The following is a 26,762-nucleotide window of genomic DNA, read 5'->3' on the forward strand; positions in this document are numbered from 1 at the left end:
AAGGGGTGAAAGAAAGAAGGACAGATATGGAGATATTAGGACATGATCCGGGCCGCAATCGAGGCAGGCTCGGTTTGTTTCCCGGGAAGACTAGGCCGCGCAGGGAGCGCCTACCTGCGTGTCCGCCATCTTGGGCCGCGTGAGGCGAAAAGGGCCCGCGCGGGGCACGCCGGGAAATCTTCTCCCGGCCAGGCGGAAGTGACGACGCGGCCCCAGCGCCGTAAGCCCCGCCTCCTCCTTGCTGTTCTACGCGCGCGCCGCTGGGAGGCGGGAGCCAAGCGAGGCGGAAGTGGCCGTGATTGACAGGGCGGCCAAGGGGGAGGAGCCTCCTGCTCCTGCGTGTTTGCGCTTCCGCTTCCGTTGTGTTTCCTGGGAGTTGGGCCAGGCCTGGTCTGTGGAAGAGAAGAGAGCAGAGAAAGGGAAGAGAAGGGAAGGGAGGAAATGAGAGAAGGAGGAAGGAGCTGGCCAAGGCTTTCATGGCTGGAATCACTGCGTTGTTGTAGGTTTTTTTGGGCTATGTGGCCATGGTCCAGAGGCATTCTCTCCTGACGTTTCGCCTGCATCTATGGCAAGCATCCTCAGAGCTAGTGAGGTCTGTTGCAACTAGGAAAAAGGGTTTATATATCTGTGGAATGATGACCAGAGTGGGACAAAGGACTCTTGTCTGCTGGAGCTACGGGGCAATGTCTCAACTGACCACCTTGATTAACATATAATGGCCTGGCAGTGCCTGGAGCAAACTTTTGTTGAGAGGTGATTAGATGTCCCTGGTTGTTTTCCCTCTGCTGTTTTGCTGCTTTAATGGTCTTTCCACAGATATATAAAACCCTTTTTCCTACTTCCAACACACCTCACTACCTCTGAGGATGCTTGCCATAGATGCAGGCGAAATGTCAGGAGAAAATGCCTCTAGAACATGGTCATATAGCCCAGAAAAACCTACAACAACCCAGTGATTCCGCCATGAAAGCCTTCGACAATACAGTAATCAAGGTGGTCAGTTGAAACATTTACACCTAGCTCCAGCAGACAAGAGTCCTTTGTCCCACCCTGGTCATTCCACAGATATATAAACCCTTTTTCCTAGTTCCAACAGACCTCACTACCTCTGAGGATGCTTGCCATAGATGCAGGCGAAACGTCAGGAGAAAATGCCTCTAAAACATGGCCATATAGCCCAAAAAACCTACAACAACCCAATGATTTCAACTGACCATCTTGATTAGCATTTGATGGCCTGGCAGTGCCTGGAGCAAACTTTTGTTGAGAGGTGATTAGATGTCCCTGGTTGTTTTCCCTCTGCTGTTTTGCTGCTTTAATGGTCTTTCCACAGATAAATAAACCCATTTTCCTAGTTCCAACAGACCTCACTACCTCTGAGGATGCTTGCCATAGATGCAGGCGAAACGTCAGGAGAAAATGCCTCTAGACCAGTGGTTCTCAACCTTCCTAATGCCGTGACCCCTTAATGCAGTTCCTCATGTTGTGATGACCCCCAACCACAACATTAGCGATTTCATAACTGTAATTTTGCTACTGTTATGAATCATCATGTAAATATCTGATATGTTGGATGTATTTTCATTCACTGGGCCAAATTTGGCACAAATACCCCATACGCCCAAATCTGAATGCTGGTGGGGTTGGGGGTGGGGGGATTGGTTTTGTCATTTGGGAGTTGTAGTTGCTGGGATTTATGGTTCCTTCAAATTAAAAGAGCATTCTGAATTCCACCAACGATGGAATTGAACCAGATTTGGTTCACATAACTCTCATAACCAACAAAAAATACTGGAAGAGTTTGGTGGACATTGACCTTGAGTTTGGGAGCTGTAGTTCACCTACGTCCAGCTAGCACTGTGGACTCAAGCAATGATGGATCTGGACCAAATTTGGCACGGATACTCAACATTCCCAAATGTGAACACTGGTGTAGTTTGGGGAAAATAGACCTTGACATTTGGGAGTTGTAATTGCTGGGATTTATAGTTCACCTTCAGTCAGAGCATTCTGAACCCTACCAATGATAGAATTGGGCCAAACTTCCCACACAGAACGCCCATGACTAATAGACAATACTGTGTTTTCTGATGGTCTTTGGCGACCCCTCTGACACCCCCATGTGACCCCCCCCCGGGTTCCCGACCCCCAGGTTGAGAATCGCTGCCCCAGACTCTCCCTCATCCTCCTGCCAGGCCTTATTATGGGCTGCCCAGAAGGACCCCTCAGTAATAATAAAACTTTATTTATATTCCGCTCCATCTCCCCAAAGGGACTCAGTGGTGCAGTGGGTTAAACTGCTGAGCTGCTGAACTTGCTGACCAAAAGGTACGCAGTTAGCCCCAGCTTCTGCCCACCTATGAAAAAATGCAAACATGAGTAGATCAATAGGTACCACTCCGGTGGGGAGGTAAGAGTGCTCCATGTAGTCATTCCGGCCTCATGACCTTGGAGGTGTCTATGGACTTAATGTCAGGGGAAAACCTTGACCTTTACTAGACGGGCGCCCTTCCAAATGCAAGCCTCGGAGAAGAGGGGGAGAACATCTCAGTAGGCTTCTGTGGAGTGGCATGTTTGAATTTCCTTCTCTGTAGCCTTCTTAAGCAGAAGAGAGCCACATCTGGATGGCCATCCGTCGGGAGAGCTTGGATTGTGCCTTCCTGCCTGGCAGATTGGGGTTGGACTGGATGACCCTTGGGGGTCCCTTCCAACTCTTACGATTCTTCATCCTGGAGAGAAGTGACCACTGGGATGCCCTAAAAGGGGGGGGGGTCTATCCTGGTCCTTTCAGGGCTATTAGGGATCTTTATCCATGGCTTGGGCAGTGACAAAGGACTCTTGTCTGCTGGAGCTAGGTGTGAATGTTTCAACTGACCACCTTGATTAGCATTTGATGGCCTGACAGTGCCTGGAGCAAACTTTTGTTGAGAGGTGATAAGATGTCCCTGATCGTTTTCTCTCTGCTGTTTTGCGGCTTTAATGGTCTTTTCACAGATATATAAACCCAATTTTCCTATTTCCAGCAGACCTCACTACCTCTGAGGATGCTTGCCGTAAATGCAGGCGAAACGTCAGGAGAGAATGCCTCTAGACCATGGCCATATAGCCCAAAAAAACCTACAACAACCCAGTGATTCCGCCATGAAAGCCTTCAACAATACACTAATCAAGGTGGTCAGTTGAAACATTCACACCTAGCTCCAGCAGACAAGAGTCCTTTGTCCCACCCTGGTCATCATTCCACAGATATATAAACTCTGTTTCCTAGTTCCAACAGACCTCACTACCGCTGAGGATGCTTGCTATGGATGCAGGCGAAACGTCAGGAGAGAATGCCTCTAGAACATGGCCATATAGCCCAGAAAAACCTACAACAATGCAGCGATTTCAACTGACCATCTTGATTAGCATTTGATGGTCTGGCAGTGCCTGGAGGAATCTTTTGTTGAGAGGTGATTAGATGTCCCTGATTGTTTTCCCTCTGCTGTTTTGCTGCTTTAATGGTCTTTTCACAGATATAAACCCTTTTTCCTAGTTCCAACAGACCTCACTACCTCTGAGGATGCTTGCCATAGATGCAGGCGAAACGTCAGGAGAAAATGCCTCTAGACCAGTGGCTCTCAATCTTCCTAATGCTGCGACCCCTTAATGCAGTTCCTCATGTTGTGATGACCCCCAACCGCAACATTATTTTTGTTGCGATTTCATAACTGTAATTTAGCTACTGTTATGAATCGTAATGTAAATATCTGATATGTTGGATGTATTTTCATTCACTGGACCAAATTTGGCACAAATACCCCATACGCCCAAATCTGAATGCTGGTGGGGTTGGGGGGAGGGGGGTTGGTTTTGTCATTTGGGAGTTGTAGTTGCTGGGATTTATGGTTCCTTCAAATTAAAAGAGCATTCTGAACTCCACCAACGATGGAATTGGACCAGATTTGGTACACATAACTCTCATAACCAACAAAAAATACTGGAAGAGTTTGGTGGACACTGACCTTGAGTTTGGGAGCTGTAGTTCACCTACATCCAGCTAGCACTGTGGACTCAAGCAATGATGGATCTGGACCAAATTTGGCATGGATACTCAACATTCCCAAATGTCAACACTGGTGTAGTTTGGGGAAAATAGACCTTGACATTTGGGAGTTGTAATTGCTGGGATTTATAGTTCACCTTCAGTCAGAGCATTCTGAACCCTACCAATGATAGAATTGGGCCAAACTTCCCACACAGAACGCCCATGACTAATAGACAATACTGTGTTTTCTGATGGTCTTTGGCGACCCCTCTGACACCCCCATGTGACCCCCCCCCCCGGGTTCCCGACCCCCAGGTTGAGAATCGCTGCCCCAGACTCTCCCTCATCCTCCTGCCAGGCCTTATTATGGGCTGCCCAGAAGGACCCCTCAGTAATAATAAAACTTTATTTATATTCCGCTCCATCTCCCCAAAGGGACTCAGTGGTGCAGTGGGTTAAACTGCTGAGCTGCTGAACTTGCTGACCAAAAGGTACGCAGTTAGCCCCAGCTTCTGCCCACCTATGAAAAAATGCAAACATGAGTAGATCAATAGGTACCACTCCGGTGGGGAGGTAAGAGTGCTCCATGTAGTCATTCCGGCCTCATGACCTTGGAGGTGTCTATGGACTTAATGTCAGGGGAAAACCTTGACCTTTACTAGATGGGCGCCCTTCCAAGAAGAGGTGGAGAACATCTCAGTAGGCTTCTGTGGAGTGGCATGTTTGAATTTCCTTCTCTGTAGCCTTCTTAAGCAGAAGAGAGCCACATCTGGATGGCCATCCGTCGGGAGAGCTTGGATTGTGCCTTCCTGCCTGGCAGATTGGGGTTGGACTGGATGACCCTTGGGGGTCCCTTCCAACTCTTACGATTCTTCATCCTGGAGAGAAGTGACCACTGGGATGCCCTAAAAAAAGGGGGGGGGTCTATCCTGGTCCTTTCAGGGCTATTAGGGATCTTTATCCATGGCTTGGGCAGTGACAAAGGACTCTTGTCTGCTGGAGCTAGGTGTGAATGTTTCAACTGACCAAATTGATTAGCATTTGATGGCCTGACAGTGCCTGGAGCAAACTTTTGTTGAGAGGTGATAAGATGTCCCTGATCATTTTCTCTCTGCTGTTTTGCTGCTTTAATGGTCAAACAAGGACATCTAATCACCTCTCAACAAAAGTTTGCTCCAGGCACTGTCAGGCCATTATATGCTAATCAAGGTGTTCAGTTGAAACATTCCCACCTAGCTCCAGCAGACAAGAGTCCTTTATCCCACCCTGGTCATTCCACAGATATATAAACCCAATTTTCCTAGTTCCAACAGACCTCACTACCTCTGAGGATGCTTGCCATAGATGCAGGCGAAACGTCAGGAGAGAATGCCTCTAGACCATGGCCATATAGCCCAAAAAAACCTATAACAACCCATAGAAGGCATGCTTTCCAAATTTGCAAATGGGAACAAACAGGGAGGGCAAAAAGAGGGCAACCAAAAGGGTCAGAGGTTTTGGAGACCATGAATGATCCCTCTGAGGAGCGGCTTTTCTCCCAATTGAAGTTCATTTGGTCGAGTTCCTTTTGGGTCCTGATAATTTGAGATGGTCACAAGATGGTCACATTCCCATCTGAGAGTGTGACCCTCCTGTGGACGTCCCTTCTGATGCTTAAGGACGGCTCAATCGGTATCACTTCTCTGTCTTGCCTTTCAGCTCAAGAGGCCTGTCTTGCTAGATTAGGATTCCAATGACGGCCAGATCCGCTTCCCTCCTCCAGGCAAGTCCCACGCAGTCCATATCCTGGACACAAGAGCTGGACATTGGTCTTGCTTCAAGCCAGGCCAGACCAATTAAGGCTGTCCACTCTGGTCAAGTATCACTTGGACTTATTAAGATGGGGAATGGTGTCCAGATTGAGGGAAGTCACAATCCCACTCTCTCTACCTAAAATAACCCTGTGTCCAGTTCTGGGCAAAGCAACTCAAGAAGGAAGTGGACAAGAGAAGGGTGACCAATTGATCAAAGGTCTGGAAACCGTGAATTCCTCTGAGGAGCATCTTAGGCAGCTGGGGATGTTGAATCATAGAATCCAAGAGTTGGAAGAGACCTCATGGGCCATCCAGTCCAACCCCATTCTGCCAAGAAGCAGGAATATTGCACTCAAAGCACCCCTGACAGATGGCCATCCAGCCTCTGCTTAAAAGCCTCCAAAGAAGGAGCCTCCACCACACTCTGGGGCAGAGAGTTCCACTGCTGAACGGCTCTCACAGTCAGGAAGTTCTTCCTCATGTTCAGATGGAATCTCCTTTCTTGCAGTTTGAAGCCATTCTTCCATTGCGTCCTAGTCTCCAGAGAAGCAGAAAACAAGCTTGCTCCCTATGGCTTCCTCTCACATATTGAGCTTGGAGAAGAGGTGGTTGAGAGAGAAGGAATAATGAAAAGGTAAAGGTTTCCCCTTGACATTAAGTCCAGTCATGTCCGACTCTGGTGCTCATCTCCATTTCTAAGCCAAAGAGCCAGTGTTGCCCGTAGACACCTCCAAAGTCATATGGCCACCGGCAGGACTGCATGGAGTGGCAATGCTTTCCCGCCAGAGCAGTACCTATTGATCTACTCACATTTGTATGTCTTTTAACTGCTAGGTTGGCTGAAGCTGGGCCTAATAATGAGAACTCACCCTGCTCCCTGGATTCAATCCACCAGCCTTCTGGTCAGCAAGTTCTGCAGCTCAACGGTTTAACCCGCTGCGTCACCAGAGGCTCCAGAGGGAATAATAGCTATGTTTACATATTGAAATGATGTCCCATTGAGGAGTGGACAAGGCTTGTTTGCTGGTGCTGCAGAGACTAAGACACAAAGGAGCAACGGATTCAAATGGCGGAAAAAGAGATTCCACCTAAACATGAGGAGGAATTCCTTTCTGAGCTGTTCCACAATGAAATATTCTGCTGCCTGGGATTCTCGTGGTCTTTTACTCTTTGGAGGTGTTCAAACAAACGTTGGATGGGCACCTGTGATGCTGCAACTAAAAAAGCCAACAAGATTTTGCCTTGCATCAAGAGGAGACTAGTGCCTAGATCGAGGGAAGTCATGCTCCCCATGCTCTGTTCCACTTTGGTTAGACCACACCTGGAATCACACCGTGTCCAATTCTGGGCAACACAATTCAAGTGAGATTTACTCTAAGCTGGAATGTGTCCAGAGGAGGGCAACTAAAATTATCAAGGGTCTGGAGAACAAGCCCTATGAGGAGCGGCTTCAAGAGTTGGGCATGTTTAGCCTGCAGAAAAGAAGGCTGAGAGGAGACATGATAGCCACGTATAAATATGTGAGAGGAAGTCCTAGGGAGGAGGGAGCAAGCTTCCTTTCTGCTTCCCTGGAGACTAGGACGCAATGGAACGATGGCTTCAAACTACAGGAAAGGAGATTCCATCTGAACATGAGGAAGAACTTCCTGACTGTGAGAGCCGTTCAGCAGTGGAACTCTCTGCCCCAGAGTGTGGTGGAGGCTCCTTCTTTGGAGGCTTTTAAACAGAGGCTGGAGATATTGACTCTAAGCTGGAATGTGTCCAGAGGAGAGCGACTAAAATGATCAAGGGTCTGGAGAACAAGCCCTATGAGGAGCGGCTTGGGGAACTGGGCATGTTTAGCCTGAAGAAGAGAAGGCTGAGAGGAGATATGATAGCCATGTATAAATATGTGAGAGGAAGCCACAGGGAGGAGGAGGGAGCAAGCTTGTTTTCTGCTTCCTTGGAGACTAGGACGCGGAACAATGGCTTCAAACTACAAGATAGGAGATTCCATCTGAACATGAGGAAGAACTTCCTGACTGTGAGAGCCGTTCAGCAGTGGAACTCTCTGCCCCGAAGTGTGGTGGAGGCTCCTTCTATGGAGGCTTTTAAACAGAGACTAGATGTAATAAGAAATTCAACGTGCAAATTTGATAAATGTGAATTTAAAATGATGTGTGGGAATGAATGGAAGGATGTATGGATGGAGTTAATAATTTTGGAAACACCAGTATAATATTAAGGCCTGCAATGACTAACTACCTGCTTGCTGGACTTGCTAATGAGAAGCTGTGATAAGAACCGGGAAATGTTTGCAACATTCCTTATGTTAAGAAGGAAGTCTTGTGTAAGATCAACACCAAGCCTTGTGTTTGTTAACACCAATCAAGAAGATCAACACTGAGATGGATCCAGGATGGAAGACGTCTATCATTCATTTACAACTTTGGGACGACATCAACAGAAAAGACTCAGGCTAATAATGCTCAAAGTGTGGCAGACCTGAGGAGTCTGTTCCACCTGCAATGCTCAGCTCCATGGGAAGGACAGAGGTGGTGTATTCGGAGAGTGTTGGATATGCTCTGGGAAAGCATGATTCTGGACACTTTGGGGCTTCTTTCTCAAGGGAAGAGGAAGAAGTGCACGTTTGGAGTCTTGGATTTTGTGCAGGGAGTCAGGTTCTGCGGTAGGGAAAATAGAGATCTGGTCCTTGGCATTGTTCTTAGGGAAAGAAGTTTTGGCATCTCAGCGTTTTGAAGTTTTGGCATTACGCAGGTTCACAGCTTGGGTGTGACCCTGGACTCATCACTGAGCCTGGAACCCCAGGTTTCGGCGGTGACCAGGGGAGCATTTGCACAGGTAAAGCTTGTGCGCCAGCTGCGCCCGTACCTTGGGAAGTCATAGAATCATGGAAGAGACCTCATGGGCCATCCAGTCCAGCCCCATTCTGCCAAGAAGCAGGAATATTGCATTCAAATCACCCCTGACAGATGGCCAGCCAGCCTCTGTTTAAAAGCTTCCAAGGAAGGAGCCTCCACCACGCTCCGGAGCAGAGAGTTCCACTGCTGAACGGCTCTCACAGTCAGGAAGTTCTTCCTCATGTTCAGATGGAATCTCCTGACTTGGCCACGGTAGTCCACGCCCTGGTTACATCCCGTTTAGACTACTGCAACGCTCTCTATGTAGGGTTGCCTTTGAAGACAGCTCGGAAGCTCCAAGTAGTCCAACTCTTGGCAGCCATGATCTTAACAGGAGCGGAGCGCAGGGAGCATACAACCCCCTTGTTGCGCCAACTCCACTGGCTACCGATCTGCTACCGGGCTGAATTCAAAGTGCTGGCGTTGGCCTTTAAAGCCCTAAACGGTTCTGGCCCAAGCTACCTATCCGACCGCATCTCGGCCTATGAACCCACCAGGACTTTGAGATCTTCCGGGGAGGCCCTGCTCTCGATCCCGCCTGCGTCTCAGACACGGCTGGCGGGGACGAGAGATAGGGCCTTCTCGGTGGTGGCTCCTCGGCTGTGGAACGCCCTTCCTATGGACATTAGACTAGCACCATCTCTAATGGGATTCTGCAAAAAAGTGAAGACCTGGCTGTTTGAGCAGGCATTTGAATAATTAGTGCAATGATTGGTTAATGAACACTGGAATGGAACAATGGATGACGAATCTGGAACATGTTTCTGATGACGAGACGACAGTGAATGGGTATTGTAGTAACTGTTTATTAATTGTGTAATGTGTTAGGTTGTTAACTGTTTTTATACTGTAGCACTGAATTTTTGCTGTTCGTATTTGTTGTGAACCGCTGTGAGTCGCCTTCGGGCTGAGAACAGCCGTATAGAAGTAAGGTAAATCAATCAATAAATAAATAAATTATGGAAGTTATGGAACTGTGCGTTGGCAGGCTGCAGGAAATCAGGACCTGGCCTAACAGGTGCTTCTCCAAGGAGGGAGAAAATGATATGGTAATATTTGGATGCATGTGGATGAATGCATGTACATGTGTGTGAATGCTGAGTGAAAATGCAATCCCCCTTTGTTTGTTTGTTTGTTAACCAATGTAATTGTGAATCCAATGTAGTTGCATAGAATCTGTAAGTCTGTATGTCCAATGTCATTCTTTGTCTTAATGTTTTCTGTAATCTAATACACCTTCTCACACTGGAAATTGCAATAAAAAGAACCTATGCTTCAAAGTTCCTCTGAACATGAGGAAGAACTTCCTGACTGTGAGAGCCGTTCAGCAGTGGAACTCTCTGCCCCGGAGTGTGGTGGAGGCTCCTTCTTTGGAGGCTTTTAAACAGGGGCTGGATGGCCATCTGTCAGGGGTGATTTGAATGCAATATTCCTGCTTCTTGGCAGAATGGGGTTGGACTGGAGGGCCCAGGAGGTCTCTTCCAACTCTTTGATTCTATGATTCTATGAAAAGTCATTCATGACAATCTGTTGGGGGTGCTTTGAACGTGATTGTCTTGCTTCATGGCAGGGGGTTGGACTGGATGGCCCACAAGGTCTCTTCCAACTCTATGATTCTAGACTTCTATGATTCTATGACCTGTTGGGTGTGCTTTCCTACCTGGCAGAAGGGGGTTCGATTGGATGGCCCTTGGGGTCCCTCTAACTCTGTAATTCTAGGCAACCCTTGAAGAGACAAGAGCCCTGTTAGGCCTGGGAAGTCAAAGTCCAACAAATAATCAGAGCAACAGATTGGAAAAAGGAACATCTGCACCTGTTGTGTAGAATAAGAAGTAATATTTGGAGGAATGATTCACAAACTTTGGTCTTCTGGATGTTTGGACTTCAGCCCCCAGAATTCCTGACCTATTGGTCAAGCTAGCTGAGGTTTCAGGGAGTTGAAGGACCAAAGTTTGGGATCCATTGGTTAGGAGGAACCCAGAGAAAGACCTTTTGAAAGATCTAAAGCTTTGTTTAATCATCAGAAACTAAGGAGTCCAGTCCTTGGAGAAGCTCCTGCTTTGTTGCCGTTGTCCGGCAGAGGTCCAGCGCCTCCTTTCCTCAATGTCCAGCCTCTCTGCGACTCAGAGCTTGTAGGTCCGCTTCTGCTTGGCTGACGGCTGGGCTGAGGAGCCCCTTTGATGTCCAGTGGGCTTTGGACTGGTGAGGAAACCGGACCCTACCAAACTCTCCAGGATCCGCTGGGCACCGGAGAAGTCCTTCCGTCCGGTGCTGTTGGAGTCCGGCGGTGGAGCCAAGTCACAGAGAGAGGTGATGGAGTGGGCCCTCCTTGCCGGACGCTCAGACCGTCCTCTTCTCTCTGCGGCTGGCAGTTCATCTGTGGCCAGAGCTTGCAGCCGCTGTTGGATGTCAAGCAAGCCTTGGATCTCTTTGGGGCTCCAGTTGGCCAGGAGGAGGTCCATGCTCTGGATCTGCTGCAAGAGGGCTGGGATGTGCATTGCTCCTTGTTCTTGGGAGGCTCTAGATCCAGCCGCACTCCTCTGGGCTGCTTGACCACCGGCGGCCATCCTGGAGGGGCTGCCCATCATGTTCTGCAGGAGGTGCTTGATGATCTGGTGGAGCAGGCTCTTCACCAGTGGTCCAGCCTCTCCTCTTGCGATGCCGTAGCTCTCTCCTCTGCTGTGGTTGTTGCCCCCTGGGGATGCCTTCGGAGGCCAAAGGTTGCGGGGTGAGAGGCGTTCCCTGATCCGGCCGGGCTTTTCGTCATGGTGGCCATTGCTTGGGGTTGACCTTCTGGGCAGGAATCCTTGGACCTCGGAGAAGGTCCCTTGGAGGCCACCGCTGCTGTTGTTGTTGTGTCCACCGGAGATGCTTCCTGGGGATCCAGCAGCTGGGGGATTTGGCCAGAGGAGCTCCCTCAATGCGGCTGGGTGCTTGGCCAGCTCCACCACCAGCCGCAATCCCTCCGGAGAAGTCAAGAAATGGTTGGCGTCGGAGGGCCGCTGACTGGCCGGCCGCACCTCCTGAGGACTATTGGTGACCAGCTCTTTCATCAGGTCCGGGCTGGAGAGCTTGCTCTGGATGAAGGGGTTCTCCAGCAGCTGCAGCATGACTTCCGGTTGGGACATCAGCCGGCTCTGGAAGGCCTCGAACTTGGCCGTGTTTGGGCCGAGGCTGGCGGTCAGTTCGCGGAGGCAGTCGCGAGTAAAGGCACTGCTGGGGGCCCGTGGCATCGGAGGACCTCCCCGCTGGGACCGGATGACCACATGGACAAGGGCGTCGTCATCCAACTGGATGGCATACTGGCCCAAGGCCTTGTGGTCCTTCAGGACCTTCCCGGCATAGACCAGCTCCACTTGGTCTGGCGAAGAGGCGGCGAAATGCCGGGCAACGTGCGCCTTGAGCTCCTGGACGGACATGTCCTTGTGGACCATGAACTCTTCTGTCTGCCAGGGGGTCTTCATGAGCATCCGGACCACCTGAGGCTCCGAGGAGCCCCCCAAGTCCAGCACCTTCTGGCTTTCCACCATCATGTCTCAAAGCTCCTCTGATCCTTCTTCGAGAAGGAGAGACCAAAGGGAGAAACCGCGTTCCGTGTGTCTGCTGTGGAGTCAAGGTGCGGCTTCGCTTCTCATCATCCCCAGTCACCCTGCTCCGCCAGCGTCCGAGCGAAGGGTCACTCTGCTTGACGTCCCTGCCCTCCCTCCCCTCCCCACTGGCAATAGGCAGCCTTCTGAGATGGAATCTGTGCTCTGTGAGGTCAACCGTGAGGTCACCATGCCGGCAGCCAGGCCAATCTCTCTCTGCCTTCCTGGCCCATTGGAGGTGGCTTCAAGAAGACCCTCCAGACCTGGGTCCCTCAGCCATGCCTGGGCCTAAAAGGGACACAATCCTTCCAAAAAGGATAACAAAAGTATTTCCAAACAAGGAAATAATACAACAGTTCTGGGTGCCTTGCAGTGTTCTCACAGCTGCCACATGTTGGCCCAGTTCCACAAATTGATATTAGTCATGCCAAGACATTGATGTTCTCCAGCTCCAATTTTTTTTTCACAAAACTCTGATTTCCCAAAGACTTTGGGAGGATGCCCAAACACTATAGAATCAGTGCAGGTTGAAATGCATCCATTCTGCAATTTAGATGCATCTTTAGAAATCCCAGGAGAGTCATCACAGTGTGTGCTTTTCTTTTGCACGTTTCCTGTGCTGTTCTTCCAGATGCAACCTCAACAGGACCCAATCTGGACACTTGTGGATTGTTCAGATCAGTCCATGCTGAGTTGCTGTTGGACTGGACAGAGGCTATAGGTGGTTTGGGATCAGATCAGGGGTGTATGTTTGGAGTTTTCTCCATCATTTCAGCCCCCCTCCCTTCACCATGCAGTCATGGTATGGGTCTCCCTCTTATCATTTACTCACAGGAAGGATTCCACATCAGCACTGGTTCTTGATGGAAAGATGGGTGATACCTGGCTTGAAAACAGTCCATGTAAAAAGGATTGTTGAGCCAACAATGTGATGTGGCGGCAAAAAAAGCCAATGGGATTTTGGCCTGCATCAATAGGAGCCCAGTGTCTAGATCTAAGGAAGTCATGCTCCCCATGCTCTATTCTGCTTTGGTTAGACCACATCTGGAATATTGTGTCCAATTCTGGGCACCACAATTCAAGAGAGATATTGACCCTAAGCTGGAATGTGTCCAGAGGAGGGCGACTAAAATGATCAAGGGTCTGGAGAACAAGCCCTATGAGGAGCGGCTTAGGGAACTGGGCATGTTTAGCCTGAAGAAGAGAAGGCTGAGAGGAGATATGATAGCCATGTATAAATATGTGAGAGGAAGCCACAGAGAGGAGGGAGCAAGCTTGTTCTCTGCTTCCCTGGAGACTAGGACGCGGAACAATGGCTTCAAACTACAAGAGAGGAGATTCCATCTGAACATTAGGAAGAACTTCCTGACTGTGAGAGCCGTTCAGCAGTGGAACTCTCTGCCCCGGAGTGTGGTGGAGGCTCCTTCTTTGGAAGCTTTTAAACAGAGGCTGGATGGCCATCTGTCAGGGGTGATTTGAATGCAATATTCCTGCTTCTTGGCAGAATGGGGTTGGACTGGATGGCCCATGAGGTCTCTTCCAACTCTAGGATTCTAGGATTCTATGCATCCATTCTGCAATTTAGATGCACCTTTAAAAATCCCAGTAGAGTCATCACAGTGTGTGATGGAAGGAGGATGCTTACCATAGATCAGTGGTTCTCAACCTTCCTAATGCCGTGACCCCATAATCCAGTCCCTCCTGTGGTGGTGACCCCCAACCATAACATTGTTTTCGTTGCTACTTCATAACAGTCATTTTACTACTGTTATAAATCATATGCAGGATGTATTTTCATTCACTGGACCAAACTGGGCACAAATGCCCAATACACCCAAATTTGAATGCTAATGGGGTTGGGGGAGGACTGATTTTGTAATTTGGAGTTGTAGTTGCTTGGATTTATAGTTCACTTATAATCAAAGAGCATTCTGAACTCCACCAGCGATGGATTTGAACCAAACTTGGCTCCCATGACCAATGGAAAAAACTGGAAGGGTTTGATGGGCATTGACCTTGAGTTTGGGAGTTGCAGTTCACCTATATCCAGAGAGCACCGTGGATTCATGCAACGGTGGATCTGGACCAAACTTGGCACAAATACTCAATATGCCCAAATTTTAACACTGGTGGAGTCTGGGGAAAATAGATCTTGACATTTGGGAGTTGTAGTTGCTGGGATTTATAGTTCATTACAATCAAAGAACATTCTGAACTCCACCAACAATAGAATTGGCTCAAACTTCCCACATGGAATCCCCATGACCATCAGAAAATACTGTGTTTTCTTATGGTCTTTGGTGACCCTTCTGACACCCCCTCGCGACCCCCTCAGGGGTCCCGACCCCCAGGTTGAGAAACACTGCCATAGATGCAGGCGAAACGTCAGGAGAGAATGCCTCTAGAAGATGGCCATTTAGCCTGAAAAAACCTACAACAACCCAATTTTCTGATCTTCTTTCTTGATGGCATCCTAAAACACCTCCCCTGCTTTTAGCGGTACCTAATTTCTCTAATTACAGCTAAAGTTGTTTTCGAACTGCTTAAGTCAAAACACTGAGTAGGGCTGACAGTCGGCTGCTCACGCTGACCCGGGGCTTCGGTGGACAGATCTTATAGTTGCTGGTGATTTACCAGCTGTGCTAAACCTCCAGCTTAAATATATTGAAAGATTGTAATTTGGAAGTTGTGCTTCCCAAATTAAGCATCTAATCAAAGGTAGCATGGGAGGATAAAAGGGGACGGAGAGGAAGAGAACCTGGGAAAAAAAGAATTTTGTGAAATGTCCTTGGAAATTCTATAAAGGCTGACCATGCTGAATTATAGAATCAAAGAGTTGGAAGAGACCTCCTGGGCCACCTAGTCCACCCCCATTTTGCCAAGAAGCAGGAATATTGCATTTAAATCACCCCTGACAGATGGCCATCCGGCCTCGGTTTAAAAGCTTCCAAAGAAGGAGCCTCCACCACACTCCGGGGCAGAGAGTTCCACTGCTGAACGGCTCTCACAGTCAGGAAGTTCTTCCTCATGTTCAGATGGAATCTCCTCTCTTGTAGTTTGAAGCCATTGTTTTCCGTCCTAGTCTCCAGGGAAGCAGAAAGGAAGCATGCTCCCTCCTCCTCCCTGTGGAGGCTCTCACCTATTGATACATGGCTATCATATCTCCTCTCAACCTTCTCTTCTTCAGGCTAAACATGCCCAGCTCCTTAAGCCGCTCCTCATGGGGCTTGTTCTCCAGACCCTTGATCATTTCAGTCGCCCTCCTCTGGACACATTCCAGCTTAGAGTCAATATCTCTCTTCAATTGTGGTGCCCAGAATTGCACACAATATTCCAGGTAACGTGGTCTAACGAAGGCAGAATAGAGCATGGGGAGCATGACTTCCCTAGATCTAGACACTATGCTCCTATTGATGCAGGCCAAAATCCCATTGGCTTTTTTTGCCGCCACATCACATTGTTGGCTCATGTTTAACTTCCTGTCCACGAGGACTCCAAGATCTTTTTCAGACGTACTCCTCTCGAGCCAGGCCTCATCGTCCCCCATTCTGTCTCTTTGCATTTCGTTTTTTCTGCCTAAGTGGAGTATCTGGCATTTGTCCCCGTTGAACTTCATTGTGTGAGTTTTGGCCCATACAGTGTTCCCTCACTTATTGTTGGGGTTACGTATCAGGACCTCCCGCAATAAGTGAAAAACCGCGATGTAGGAACGCTATATTTATTTTAATATTGATATATTACTAGTTGTACCTGCCATATGTTGCTATGGCCAACCTTCCCTCCCTCTTTCTCTTCTTCCTTCCTTTTTCATTTTCTCCTTCCTTCCATTTTTTTTCTTTCCCTCTCTCCTTCCTTCCTTCTCTTCCTCTTCCCTCCCTTTTCTTTCCCTTCCTCTTTCCCCCCTTTCTTCCTTATCTACCTATTCTTGGACTGCATCTCCCAGCAGTCCTCCTCTATCTACCTACCTAGAAGAGGTAGACTAAAATGATCAAGGGTCTGGAGAACAAGCCCTATGAGGAGCGGCTTAGGGAACTGGGCATGTTTAGCCTGAAGAAGAGAAGGCTGAGAGGAGATATGATAGCCATGTATAAATATGTGAGAGGAAGCCACAGGGAGGAGGAGGGAGCAAGCTTCCTTTCTGCTTCCTTGGAGACTAGGACGCAATGGAGCCATGGCTTCAAACTACAAGAGAGGAGATTCCATCTGAACATTAGGAAGAACTTCCTGACTTTGAGAGCCGTTCAGCAGTGGAACTCTCTGCCCCGGAGTGTGGTGGAGGCTCCTTCTTTGGAAGCTTTTAAGCAGAGGCTGGATGGCCATTTGTCAGGGGTGATTTGAATGCAATATTCCTGCTTCTTGGCAGAATAGGGTTGGACTGGATGGCCCATGAGGTCTCTTCCAACTCTTTGATTCTTTGATTCTATGATTCTATCTCTATCTAATCTTTCTATCTGGTGGATTGCTGGGAGTTGCAGTCCAGGAATAGGAAATTGGAACTATGCAGGGATTGGGATGCTCTCAAAGAAATCCGAGGAGAAGAAAGTTTGCATCTTGGAAGCAGTGCATTTGGATCATCCTCCTTTCCTAAAGAGCCTGGTCTAGGGGATGCTGGGAGCAGTAGTCTGGAAGAGAGTGTGGGTATGCTATTGTGTGTTTTGTTTGCCAGGGGAGTAATTTCTGCACATGCACTGTAGTGTCTTTTTGTGTTTTGGGCTTTTTAAGTCCCTTCCGCTGTGTTTTTCAGTGTTTTTATGAGTGAGGGTCACTCATTGGCCTGAGAGGTGTGTTGTGTCCAAATCTGGTGTCAATTCGTCCAGTGGTTTTTGAGTTATGTTAATCCCACAAACGAAAATTACGTTTTTATTTATATAGATTTTAGTAGTGATACACTACTTTAAGTCTTTATAAACTTAAAATAAAGTGAAGGAAAGGCCCTTCGAGGCTGGAGGAAGGGAGAGAGGACTGAGGAGTGAAAGCGCCTCGGAAAGCGGTGGTGACAAAAACCCGTGAAACAGTGAAAATACAATATATATTTTAAATTAATATTTTTTGAAAACCGCGAAACAGCGAGTCCGCTAAAAGCGAACCGCGAAGTAGCGAGGGAGCACTGTATATACCTGTGGAATGTCCAGGGGAGGAAGAACCCTGTTTGAAGCAAGCATGAATTGGCATTGGAGCAGTTACAAAGTTTGCAAAGTCAATCAGTGAGGGTTTCTGCATAGGGGTGACGCCACTTAGTGCGTACGCCCGATCGGCATAGCCCGCTGCGGGCCATAACTCTTGAGCTCACGCCATCCGCCGCATAGAGGTGACGCCGGACTTAGTGTGTACACCCAATCGGCGTCACCTCTATGTGGTGGATGGCGTGACCTCAGGAGTTATGGCCTGCGGCGGGCTATGCCAATCGGGTGTCCGCACTAAGTCCGGCGTCACCTCTATGTGGTGGATGGCGTGACCTCAGGAGTTATGGCCTGCGGCGGGCTATGCCAATCGGGTGTACGCACTAAGTCCGGCGTCACCTCTATGTGGTGGATGGCGTGACCTCAGGAGTTATGGCCTGCGGCGGGCTATGCCAATCGAGTGTACGCACTAAGTCCGGCGTCACCTCTATGTGGCGGATGGCGTGACCTCAGGAGTTATGGCCCGCTGCGGGCTATGCCAATCGGGTGTACACACTAAGTCCAGCGTCACCTCTATGTGGTGGATGGCGTGACCTCAGGAGTTATGGCCCGCGGCGGGCTATGCCAATCGGGTGTACGCACTAAGTTCGGCGTCACCTCTATGTGGTGGATGGCGTGACCTCAGGAGTTATGGCCTGCGGCGGGCTATGCCAATCAGGTGTACACACTAAGTCCGGCGTCACCTCTATGTGGCGGATGGCGTGACCTCAGGAGTTATGGCCCGCGGCAGGCTATGCCAATCGAGTGTCCGCACTAAGTCCGGCGTCACCTCTATGTGGCGGATGGTGTGACCTCAGGAGTTATGGCCCGCGGTGGGCTATGCCAATCGGGTGTCCGCACTAAGTCCGGCGTCACCTCTATGTGGCGGATGGCGTGACCTCAGGAGTTATGGCCCACGGTGGGCTATGCCAATCGGGTGTCCGCACTAAGTCCAGCGTCACCTCTATGTGGCGGATGGTGTGACCTTAGGAGTTATGGCCCACGGTGGGTTATGCCAATCGGGTGTCCGCACTAAGTCCGGCGTCACCTCTATGTGGCGGATGGCGTGACCTCAGGAGTTATGGCCCGCGGCGGGCTATGCCAATCGGGTGTCCACACTAAGAGCGGCGTCACCTCTATGTGGCGGATGGTGTGACCTCAGGAGTTATGGCCCACGGTGGGTTATGCCAACTGGGTGTCCGCGCTAAGTGCGGCGTTAGAGGTAGCCTGGCCTCTGTTGCCTGGAAACGTCAGGGGAAAATGCTTCTAGAACACAGCCATACATCTCGGAAACCACACAGCCCTGTAACAAAATTATGAATAATATTCAAAACAAAGCAAACGGAGGCCGAAATGCAGTTGCTTTCTCTTTATAAGACAGGAGGGGCCTTATGAGTTTCAAGGGTGGGGTCTGGATCCCAGAGGAGACTTCACTCAAGACGCGTTTGCTCTTCCTCCGCAATCTCCTCCAGCATCACGGTGTCCGGCCGGCCGAAGTTTGTGCGGGGCGGCTACTACTCCATGGTGGCCGCGGCCTGGCCGCGGGGGTCGTTGGCCCAGGGCTCCCGTCCAGTGGAGTAGCCCAAGCCCTTGAGGCGCAGGAGGAACCAGGGGATGAGGACGGGGGCCTCGGCCAGGAGCGCCTGCAGCCCCTGCTCCATCTGGACCCACGCCTGGATGGCTTTGGGGTTGGACATGGCGGCCACCATCTCGGGGCTCTGCATCTGCTGCGAGAAGTGCAGCTCCTGCTGCCGGACGCGCTCCGGGTCGGCCCCGCGGGCCCCTTCCGAGGCCAGCAGAGCATCCTGCATCAGGGAGAACATCATGCGCTTGGTGTAGGCGTTGCAGAGGTGGACGATCATCAGCGGGATCTCCGCAGGGTCCGGCGGATGGAGACCCTCTGGGTTGAAGGGCCCGAACCCCGGAGGGGGTCCCACGGGGGAAGGCGTTGGAAGGCTGTGCCCGATGGGGCTGGAGAAGGTGTTGAAGAGACTGGCTCCGTCGTCGCTGACGTTGGTGCAGACACTGGTAGCGCTTTGGGAGAAGCCCAGGGGCCGGTGGGGCTCCTCCATGGGGGCCCGCTGCCCTCTCAGGCCCAAGGGCTCCGGACGGGTGTCACGCACCATCGTGGAGTAACAGCTGGACACGGCAAAGGGATCTGAAGCCGCGTTGGGAGCCGGCTCCTGGATCTCGCTGTTGAGCCGCCTCAAAGGGTTGTCTCCACCGGGGATGTTTCTGGGGAGGCTGACCAGAGCCTGGTCAGGGCCCTTGGGGTCCGGCGGTGGCGGCGTGACTTCGTGGCCCTTGGCCATGTCCACGATCTCCCTCATCTTGTTCAGGATGACCCTCATGATGCCCATGTTGTTGAGGATGTGCCTGATGGCTGGCACCTGCTGGGCCAGCCGCTGGACCTCCGGGTTGGCCAGGATGACCTGCCGGACCTTCTGGACGATCATCTCCGACGTGGGCACCAGTGGCCACTCCGAGGGGGCTTTCTCCTCCGTCTGGCACCACGCCTCTTGGCTGCTGGGGCTGAAGGACGGCGAAGGAGGCTCCGGGGTGCATTCGGGGGCCCGAAGCTCGTACGAATGCTCCCGGGCAGTGTCTTCGTGGTCCCTCTTGCGGATGACCAGGTGGACAGTCATCCCGTCGCTCACCCCACACTTGCGGAGGGTGTCCTGGTCCCTCAGGATGCGGCCGAAGAAGACGAGAACCAGTTGGCTGGCCTCGCAACCGAAGCGTTTGGCGATGTCCTCCTTGAACTGCTGGATGGTGCTGACCTCCGGGAGCAGGAACCGGGTGCTGGTCTGCGGGGACTTGACCGTCACGCAGATGAAGCTGGGGTTGGAGGCGATGACCGTGGGGCAGGGGGCCGGGGGGCCGTCCTCTTGGTCCTTGACCAGGGGCTCCATGACGCGCCAAGCAGCCGGAGGAGCAGCAGGAGGAGGGGGGTGAGAGGGTGCCGGGGCTGGCATCGGGAAGCGTGGGGTGGAAGGAATGGGGGTCGTCCCGCTGTCTGTAGAGGAAGAGATACCAAGGGAAGGTGGGCTTCGGTGCTATTCTTTGGGCAACCCCTTTGGCCACCCCATAGAGTGAAATCCAGCCAACGGGGCTGCTTGGGGGAGCTTCCTGGCCGAGCCCCCTCCTCTCCCCTCCCTCCCTCTCTGCTGCTTTCCTTCCTGTGGCAGAATGTGGGATGGCAGGGGGTCTCACTATGACATCAGCAGTGATGTCACTGCCAGCAGCACACTGACTGACAGCTGAGGAAAAGGGCCACCCCACAAGGACAGTGTCCACCATTGGCCCACCTCCATGAGCCGGGCGTTGGGTGCATCTGCGCTGTAGAATGAGTGCAGTTCGACAACGCTTGCAATAGCAAGTGTAGATGCACCTTCAGGAGATTATCGCACGAGACTGTTCAAGCGCTTGCTATTTCACTTTGGCTGCAATGGGATTGGTCTTTAGGAAGGACCTGGAAAACTCTAAAACACACAGCCCTGGGTCTCCTGAAACAGCAAACTCCTCAGCAGTCAAAGTGGAATAACAGCATGCGATAATCTCCTAAATTATACCATTCACGTGGGCTAAGGAAAAGGGCCACCCCACAAGGACAGCGGCCACCATTGGCCCACCTCCATGAGCCAGGTGTTGGATGCATCTGCGCTGTAGAATGAGTGCAGTTCGACAACGCTTGCAATAGCAGTCTTGCAACGCAATGCAATTCTGTGAGATGGACAAGCCCTTCTCTGCCAAAGGGCCGTGGGGCTTCAACAAACTGCAGCTTCCAAACATTCCATGGTATTAGGCCAGGGTGGTTAAAATGGTGTCAAACCTCCCTCATTCCACAGTGTAGATGCACCTTCAGGAGATTATCGCACGAGCCAGTTCAAGCGCTTGCTAGTTCACTTTGGCTGCAATGGGATTTGTCTTTAGGAAGGACCTGGAGAACTCTCAAACACACAGCCCTGGCTCTCCTGAAACCGCAAACTCCTCAGCAGTCAAAGTGGAATAACAGCGTGCGATAATCTCCTAAATTATACCATTCACGTGGGCTAAGGAAAAGGGCCACCCCACAAGGACAGTGTCCACCATTGGCCCACCTCCATGTGCCGGGTGTTGGATGCATCTGCGCTGTAGAATGAGTGCAGTTCGGCCACACTTGCAATAGCAGTCTTGCAACGCAATGTAATTCTGTGAGATGGACAAACCCTTCTCTGCCAAAGGGCCGTGGGGCTTCACCAAACTGCAGCTTCCAAACATTCCATGGTATTAGGCCAGGGTGGTTAAAATGGTGTCAAACGTCCCTCATTCCACAGTGTAGATGCACCTTCAGGAGATTATCGCACGAGCCTGTTCAAGCGCTTGCTATTTCACTTTGGCTGCTATGGGATTTGTCTTTAGGAAGGACCTGGAGAACTCTCAAACACACAGCCCTGGCTCTCCTGAAACTGCAAACTCCTCAGCAGTCAAAGTGGAATAACAGCGTGCGATAAACTCCTAAATTATACCTTTCACGTGGGCTAAGGAAAAGGGCCACCCCACAAGGACAGCGGCCACCATTGGCCCACCTCCATGAGCCGGGCGTTGGACGCATCTGCGCTGTAGAATGAGTGCAGTTCGACCACACTTGCAATAGCAGTCTTGCAACGCAATGCAATTCTGGGAGATGGACAAGCCCTTCTCTGCCAAAGGGCCCTGTGCTTCACCAAACTGTAGCTTCCAAAAATTCCATGGTATTAGGCCAGGGTGGTTAAAATGGTGTCAAACGTCCCTCATTCCACAGTGTAGATGCATCTTCAGGAGATTATCACACGAGCCTGTTCAAGCGCTTGCTATTTCACTTTGGCTGCAATGGGATTGTTCTTTAGGAAGGACCTGGAGAGATCTCAAACACACAGCCCTGGCTCTCCTTCAACTGCAAACTCCTCAGAAGTCAAAGTGGAACAACAGCGTGCGATAATCTCCTAAATTATACCATTCACGTGGGCTAAGGAAAAGGGCCACCCCACAAGGACAGCGGCCACCATTGGCCCACCTCCATGAGCCGGGCGTTGGGTGCATCTGCACTGTAGAATGAGTGCAGTTCGACAACGCTTGCAATAGCAGTCTCGCAATGCAATGCAATGCAATTCTGAGAGATGGACAAGCCCTTCTCTGCCAAAGGACCCTCGTGCTTCACCAAACTGCAGCTTCCAAACATTCCATGGTATTAGGCCAGGGTGGTTAAAATGGTGTCAAACGTCCCTCATTCCACAGTGTAGATGCACCTTCAGGAGATTATCGCACGAGCCTGTTCAAGCGCTTGCTATTTCACTGTAGCTGCAATGGGATTTGTCTTTAGGAAGGACCTGGAGAACTCTCAAACACACAGCCCTGGCTCTCCTGAAACCGCAAACTCCTCAGCAGTCAAAGTGGAATAACAGCGTGCGATAATCTCCTAAATTATACCATTCACGTGGGTTAAGGAAAAGGGCCACCCCACAAGGACAGCGGCCACCATTGGCCCACCTCCATGAGCCGGGTGTTGGATGCATCTGCGCTGTAGAATGAGTGCAGTTCGACAACGCTTGCAATAGCAGTCTCGCAACGCAATGCAATTCTGGGAGATGGACAAGCCCTTCTCTGCCAAAGGGCCGTGGGGCTTCACCAAACTGCATCTTCCAAACATTCCATGTTATTAGGCCAGGGTGGTTGAAATGGTGTCAAACGTCCCTCATTCTACAGTGTAGATGCACCTTCAGGAGATTATCGCACGAGCCTGTTCAAGCGCTTGCTATTTCACTTTAGCTGCAATGGGATTTGTCTTTAGGAAGGACCTGGAGAACTCTCAAACACACAGCCCTGGCTCTCCTTCAACCGCAAACTCCTCAGCAGTCAAAGTGGAATAACAGCGTGCGATAAACTCCTAAATTATACCTTTCACGTGGGCTAAGGAAAAGGGCCACCCCACAAGGACAGCGGCCACCATTGGCCCACCATTGGCCCACCTCCATGAGCCAGGCGTTGGATGCATCTGCGCTGTAGAATGAGTGCAGTTCAACCACACTTGCAATAGCAGTCTCGCAATGCAATGCAATGCAATTCTGAGAGATGGACAAGCCCTTCTCTGCCAAAGGACCGTGTGCTTCACCAAACTGCAGCTTCCAAACATTCCGTGGTATTAGGCCAGGGTGGTTAAAATGGTGTCAAACTTCCCTCATTCTACAGTGTAGATGCACCTTCAGGAGATTACCGCACGAGCCTGTTCAAGCGCTTGCTATTTCACTTTAGCTGCAATGGGATTGGTTTTTAGGAAGGACCTGGAGAACTCTCAAACACACAGCCCTGGCTCTCCTGAAACTGCAAACTCCTCAGCAGTCAAAGTGGAATAACAACGTGCGATAATCTCCTAAATTATACCATTCACGTGGGCTAAGGAAAAGGGCCACCCCACAAGGACAGTGCCCACCATTGGCCCACCTCCATGAGCCGGGCGTTGGGTGCATCTGCGCTGTAGAATGAGTGCAGTTCGACAACGCTTGCAATAGCAGTCTCGCAATGCAATGCAATTCTGGGAGATGGACAAACCCTTCTCTGCCAAAGGACCGTGTGCTTCACCAAACTGTAGCTTCCAAAAATTCCATGGTATTAGGCCAGGGTGGTTGAAATGGTGTCAAACGTCCCTCATTCCACAGTGTAGATGCACCTTCAGGAGATTATCGCACGAGCCTGTTCAAGCGCTTGCTATTTCACTTTGGCTGCAATGGGATTGGTCTTTAGGAAGGAGCTGGAGAACTCTCAAACACACAGCCCTGGGTCTCCTTCAACTGCAAACTCCTCAGCAGTCAAAGTGGAATAACAGCGTGCGATAATCTCCTAAATTATACCATTCACGTGGGCTAAGGAAAAGGGCCACCCCACAAGGACAGCGGCCACCATTGGCCCACCTCCATGAGCCGGGCGTTGGATGCATCTGCGCTGTAGAATGAGTGCAGTTCAACCACACTTGCAATAGCAGTCTTGCAACGCAATGCAATTCTGTGAGATGGACAAGCCCTTCTCTGCCAAAGGACCCTCGTGCTTCACCAAACTGCAGCTTCCATACATTCCATGGTATTAGGCCAGGGTGGTTAAAATGGTGTCAAACGTCCCTCATTCCACAGTGTAGATGCACCTTCAGGAGATTATCGCACGAGCCTGTTCAAGCGCTTGCTATTTCACTTTGGCTGCAATGGGATTTGTCTTTAGGAAGGACCTGGAGAACTCTCAAACACACAACCCTGGCTCTCCTTCAACTGCAAACTCCTCAGCAAAGTGGAATAACAGCGTGCGATAATCTCCTAAATTATACCATTCACATGGGCTAAGGAAAAGGGCCACCCCACAAGGACAGCGGCCACCATTGGCCCACCTCCATGAGCCGGGCGTTGGATGCATCTGCGCTGTAGAATGAGTGCAGTTCGACAACGCTTGCAATATCAGTCTCGCAATGCAATGCAATTCTGGGAGATGGAGAAGCCCTTCTCTGCCAATGGACCCTCGTGCTTCACCAAACTGCAGCTTCCAAACATTCCATGGTATTAGGCCAGGGTGGTTAAAATGGTGTCAAACGTCCCTCATTCTACAGTGTAAATGCACCTTCAGGAGATTATCGCACGAGCCTGTTCAAGCGCTTGCTATTTCACTTTGGCTGCAATGGGATTGGTCTTTAGGAAGGACCTGGAGAACTCTCAAACACACAGCCCTGGGTCTCCTTGAACTGCAAACTCCTCAGCAGTCAAAGTGGAACAACAGCGTGCGATAATCTCCTAAATTATACCATTCACGTGGGCTAAGGAAAAGGGCCACCCCACAAGGACAGTGTCCACCATTGGCCCACCTCCATGAGCCGGGCGTTGGGTGCATCTGCGCTGTAGAATGAGTGCAGTTCGACCACACTTGCAATAGCAGTCTCGCAACGCAATGCAATTCTGTGAGATGGACAAACCCTTCTCTGCCAAAGGGCCGTGGGGCTTCACCAAACTGCAGCTTCCAAACATTCCGTGGTATTAGGACAGGGTAGGTAAAGTGGTGTCAAACGTCCCTCATTCCACAGTGTAGATGCACCTTCAGGAGATTATCGCACGAGCCTGTTCAAGCGCTTGCTATTTCACTTTGGTTGCAATGGGATTGGTCTTTAGGAAGGACCTGGAGAACTCTCAAACACACAGCCCTGGCTCTCCTGAAACTGCAAACTTCTCAGCAGTCAAAGTGGAATAACAGTATGCGATAATCTCCTAAATTATACCATTCACGTGGGCTAAGGAAAAGGGCCACCCCACAAGGACAGCGGCCACCATTGGCCCACCTCCATGAGCCGGGCGTTGGATGCATCTGCGCTGTAGAATGAGTGCAGTTCGACAACGCTTGCAATAGCAGTCTTGCAATGCAATGCAATTCTGGGAGATGGAGAAGCCCTTCTCTGCCAAAGGACCCTGTGCTTCACCAAACTGCAGCTTCCAAACATTCCATGGTATTAGGCCAGGGTGGTTAAAGTGGTGTCAAACGCCCCTCATTCTACAGTGTAGATGCACCTTCAGGAGATTATCGCACGAGACTGTTCAAGCGCTTGCTATTTCACTTTAGCTGCAATGGGATTGGTCTTTAGGAAGGACCTGGAGAGATCTCAAACACACAGCCCTGGCTCTCCTGAAACTGCAAACTCCTCAGCAGTCAAAGTGGAATAACAGCGTGCGATAATCTCCTAAATTATACCATTCACGTGGGCATTTTATTGCAAAGAGTTGGGATTCTTGCATACATTCCAAATGTGAATCCACCAGCAGGAAGCCTCCAGGCTCAGAGTGTCTTGAGGAGGTCAGGCGGGACCTGGATGGACGGATGGTGGGATGGAGAAGTGGGAGAGACCCATGAAGGTCCTGCCTGACCCCCCCCCCCCCACCGTCCCAGTCTTGGCTCTTCTCTGTGAGGTCAGCGGCGAGGTCACAGTTCACCTGGGCTGACAGAGAGGAAGTGACCTGTGTGGGGGGAGGGGGCTTGACCAGCAGCTGAGGGGAAGCAGAGGAAGATGAAGGAACCTGCCAGGCTGTGAGCCAGCGGAACAAGAGACGGGCACCATCCCGCTGGTATGTGCACTCTGGCCTTGGCAAGCCTCGAGACTAAGGCGGGCAGCAGACCACTGGCCCCTTCCCACCTCAAAAGCGGCACCACGCCGACTTTGTCCCGCTCCTCCCTGCTGGACCTTGCCTTCTTCTCCTCCTCCTCCTCCTCCTGCTCATCTTCTTGTCCCCTTCATCCCCATCGTCCTCCGGGCGGCC

At 50.7% G+C, this 26,762-nt stretch overlaps 3 protein-coding genes across 3 annotated transcripts in view; all 3 read right to left on the reverse strand.

The window, feature by feature from the left end:
• RPS11 (ribosomal protein S11) overlaps window positions 1-221 on the reverse strand; it is a 13,093-nt gene extending 12,872 nt beyond the window's left edge. Inside the window, exon 1 of the mRNA XM_067466395.1 lies at window positions 115-221. Within this exon, the coding sequence (XP_067322496.1) occupies window positions 115-129 (15 nt within the window). The 5' untranslated portion in view covers window positions 130-221. The remainder of the gene's footprint in view (window positions 1-114) is intronic.
• Window positions 222-10,704: 10,483 nt separating this feature from the next.
• On the reverse strand, window positions 10,705-12,253 carry LOC132770305 (ubiquilin-1-like). Its single transcript, XM_060767177.2, has one exon. The coding sequence runs from the start codon at window positions 12,251-12,253 to the stop codon at window positions 10,844-10,846; it is 1,410 nt and encodes a 469-aa protein (XP_060623160.2). The 3' UTR covers window positions 10,705-10,843.
• Window positions 12,254-18,820: 6,567 nt separating this feature from the next.
• On the reverse strand, window positions 18,821-20,735 carry LOC132770110 (ubiquilin-1-like). The gene has a single exon (XM_060766993.2). It carries the CDS (start codon window positions 20,439-20,441, stop codon window positions 18,981-18,983), a length of 1,461 nt encoding a protein of 486 aa, XP_060622976.2. The 5' UTR covers window positions 20,442-20,735; the 3' UTR covers window positions 18,821-18,980.
• Between the last annotated feature and the right edge of the window lie 6,027 nt (window positions 20,736-26,762).

This window comes from Anolis sagrei, chromosome 3 (genome assembly GCF_037176765.1).
Source record: "Anolis sagrei isolate rAnoSag1 chromosome 3, rAnoSag1.mat, whole genome shotgun sequence".
Classification (NCBI taxonomy): Eukaryota; Metazoa; Chordata; class Lepidosauria; order Squamata; family Dactyloidae; genus Anolis; species Anolis sagrei.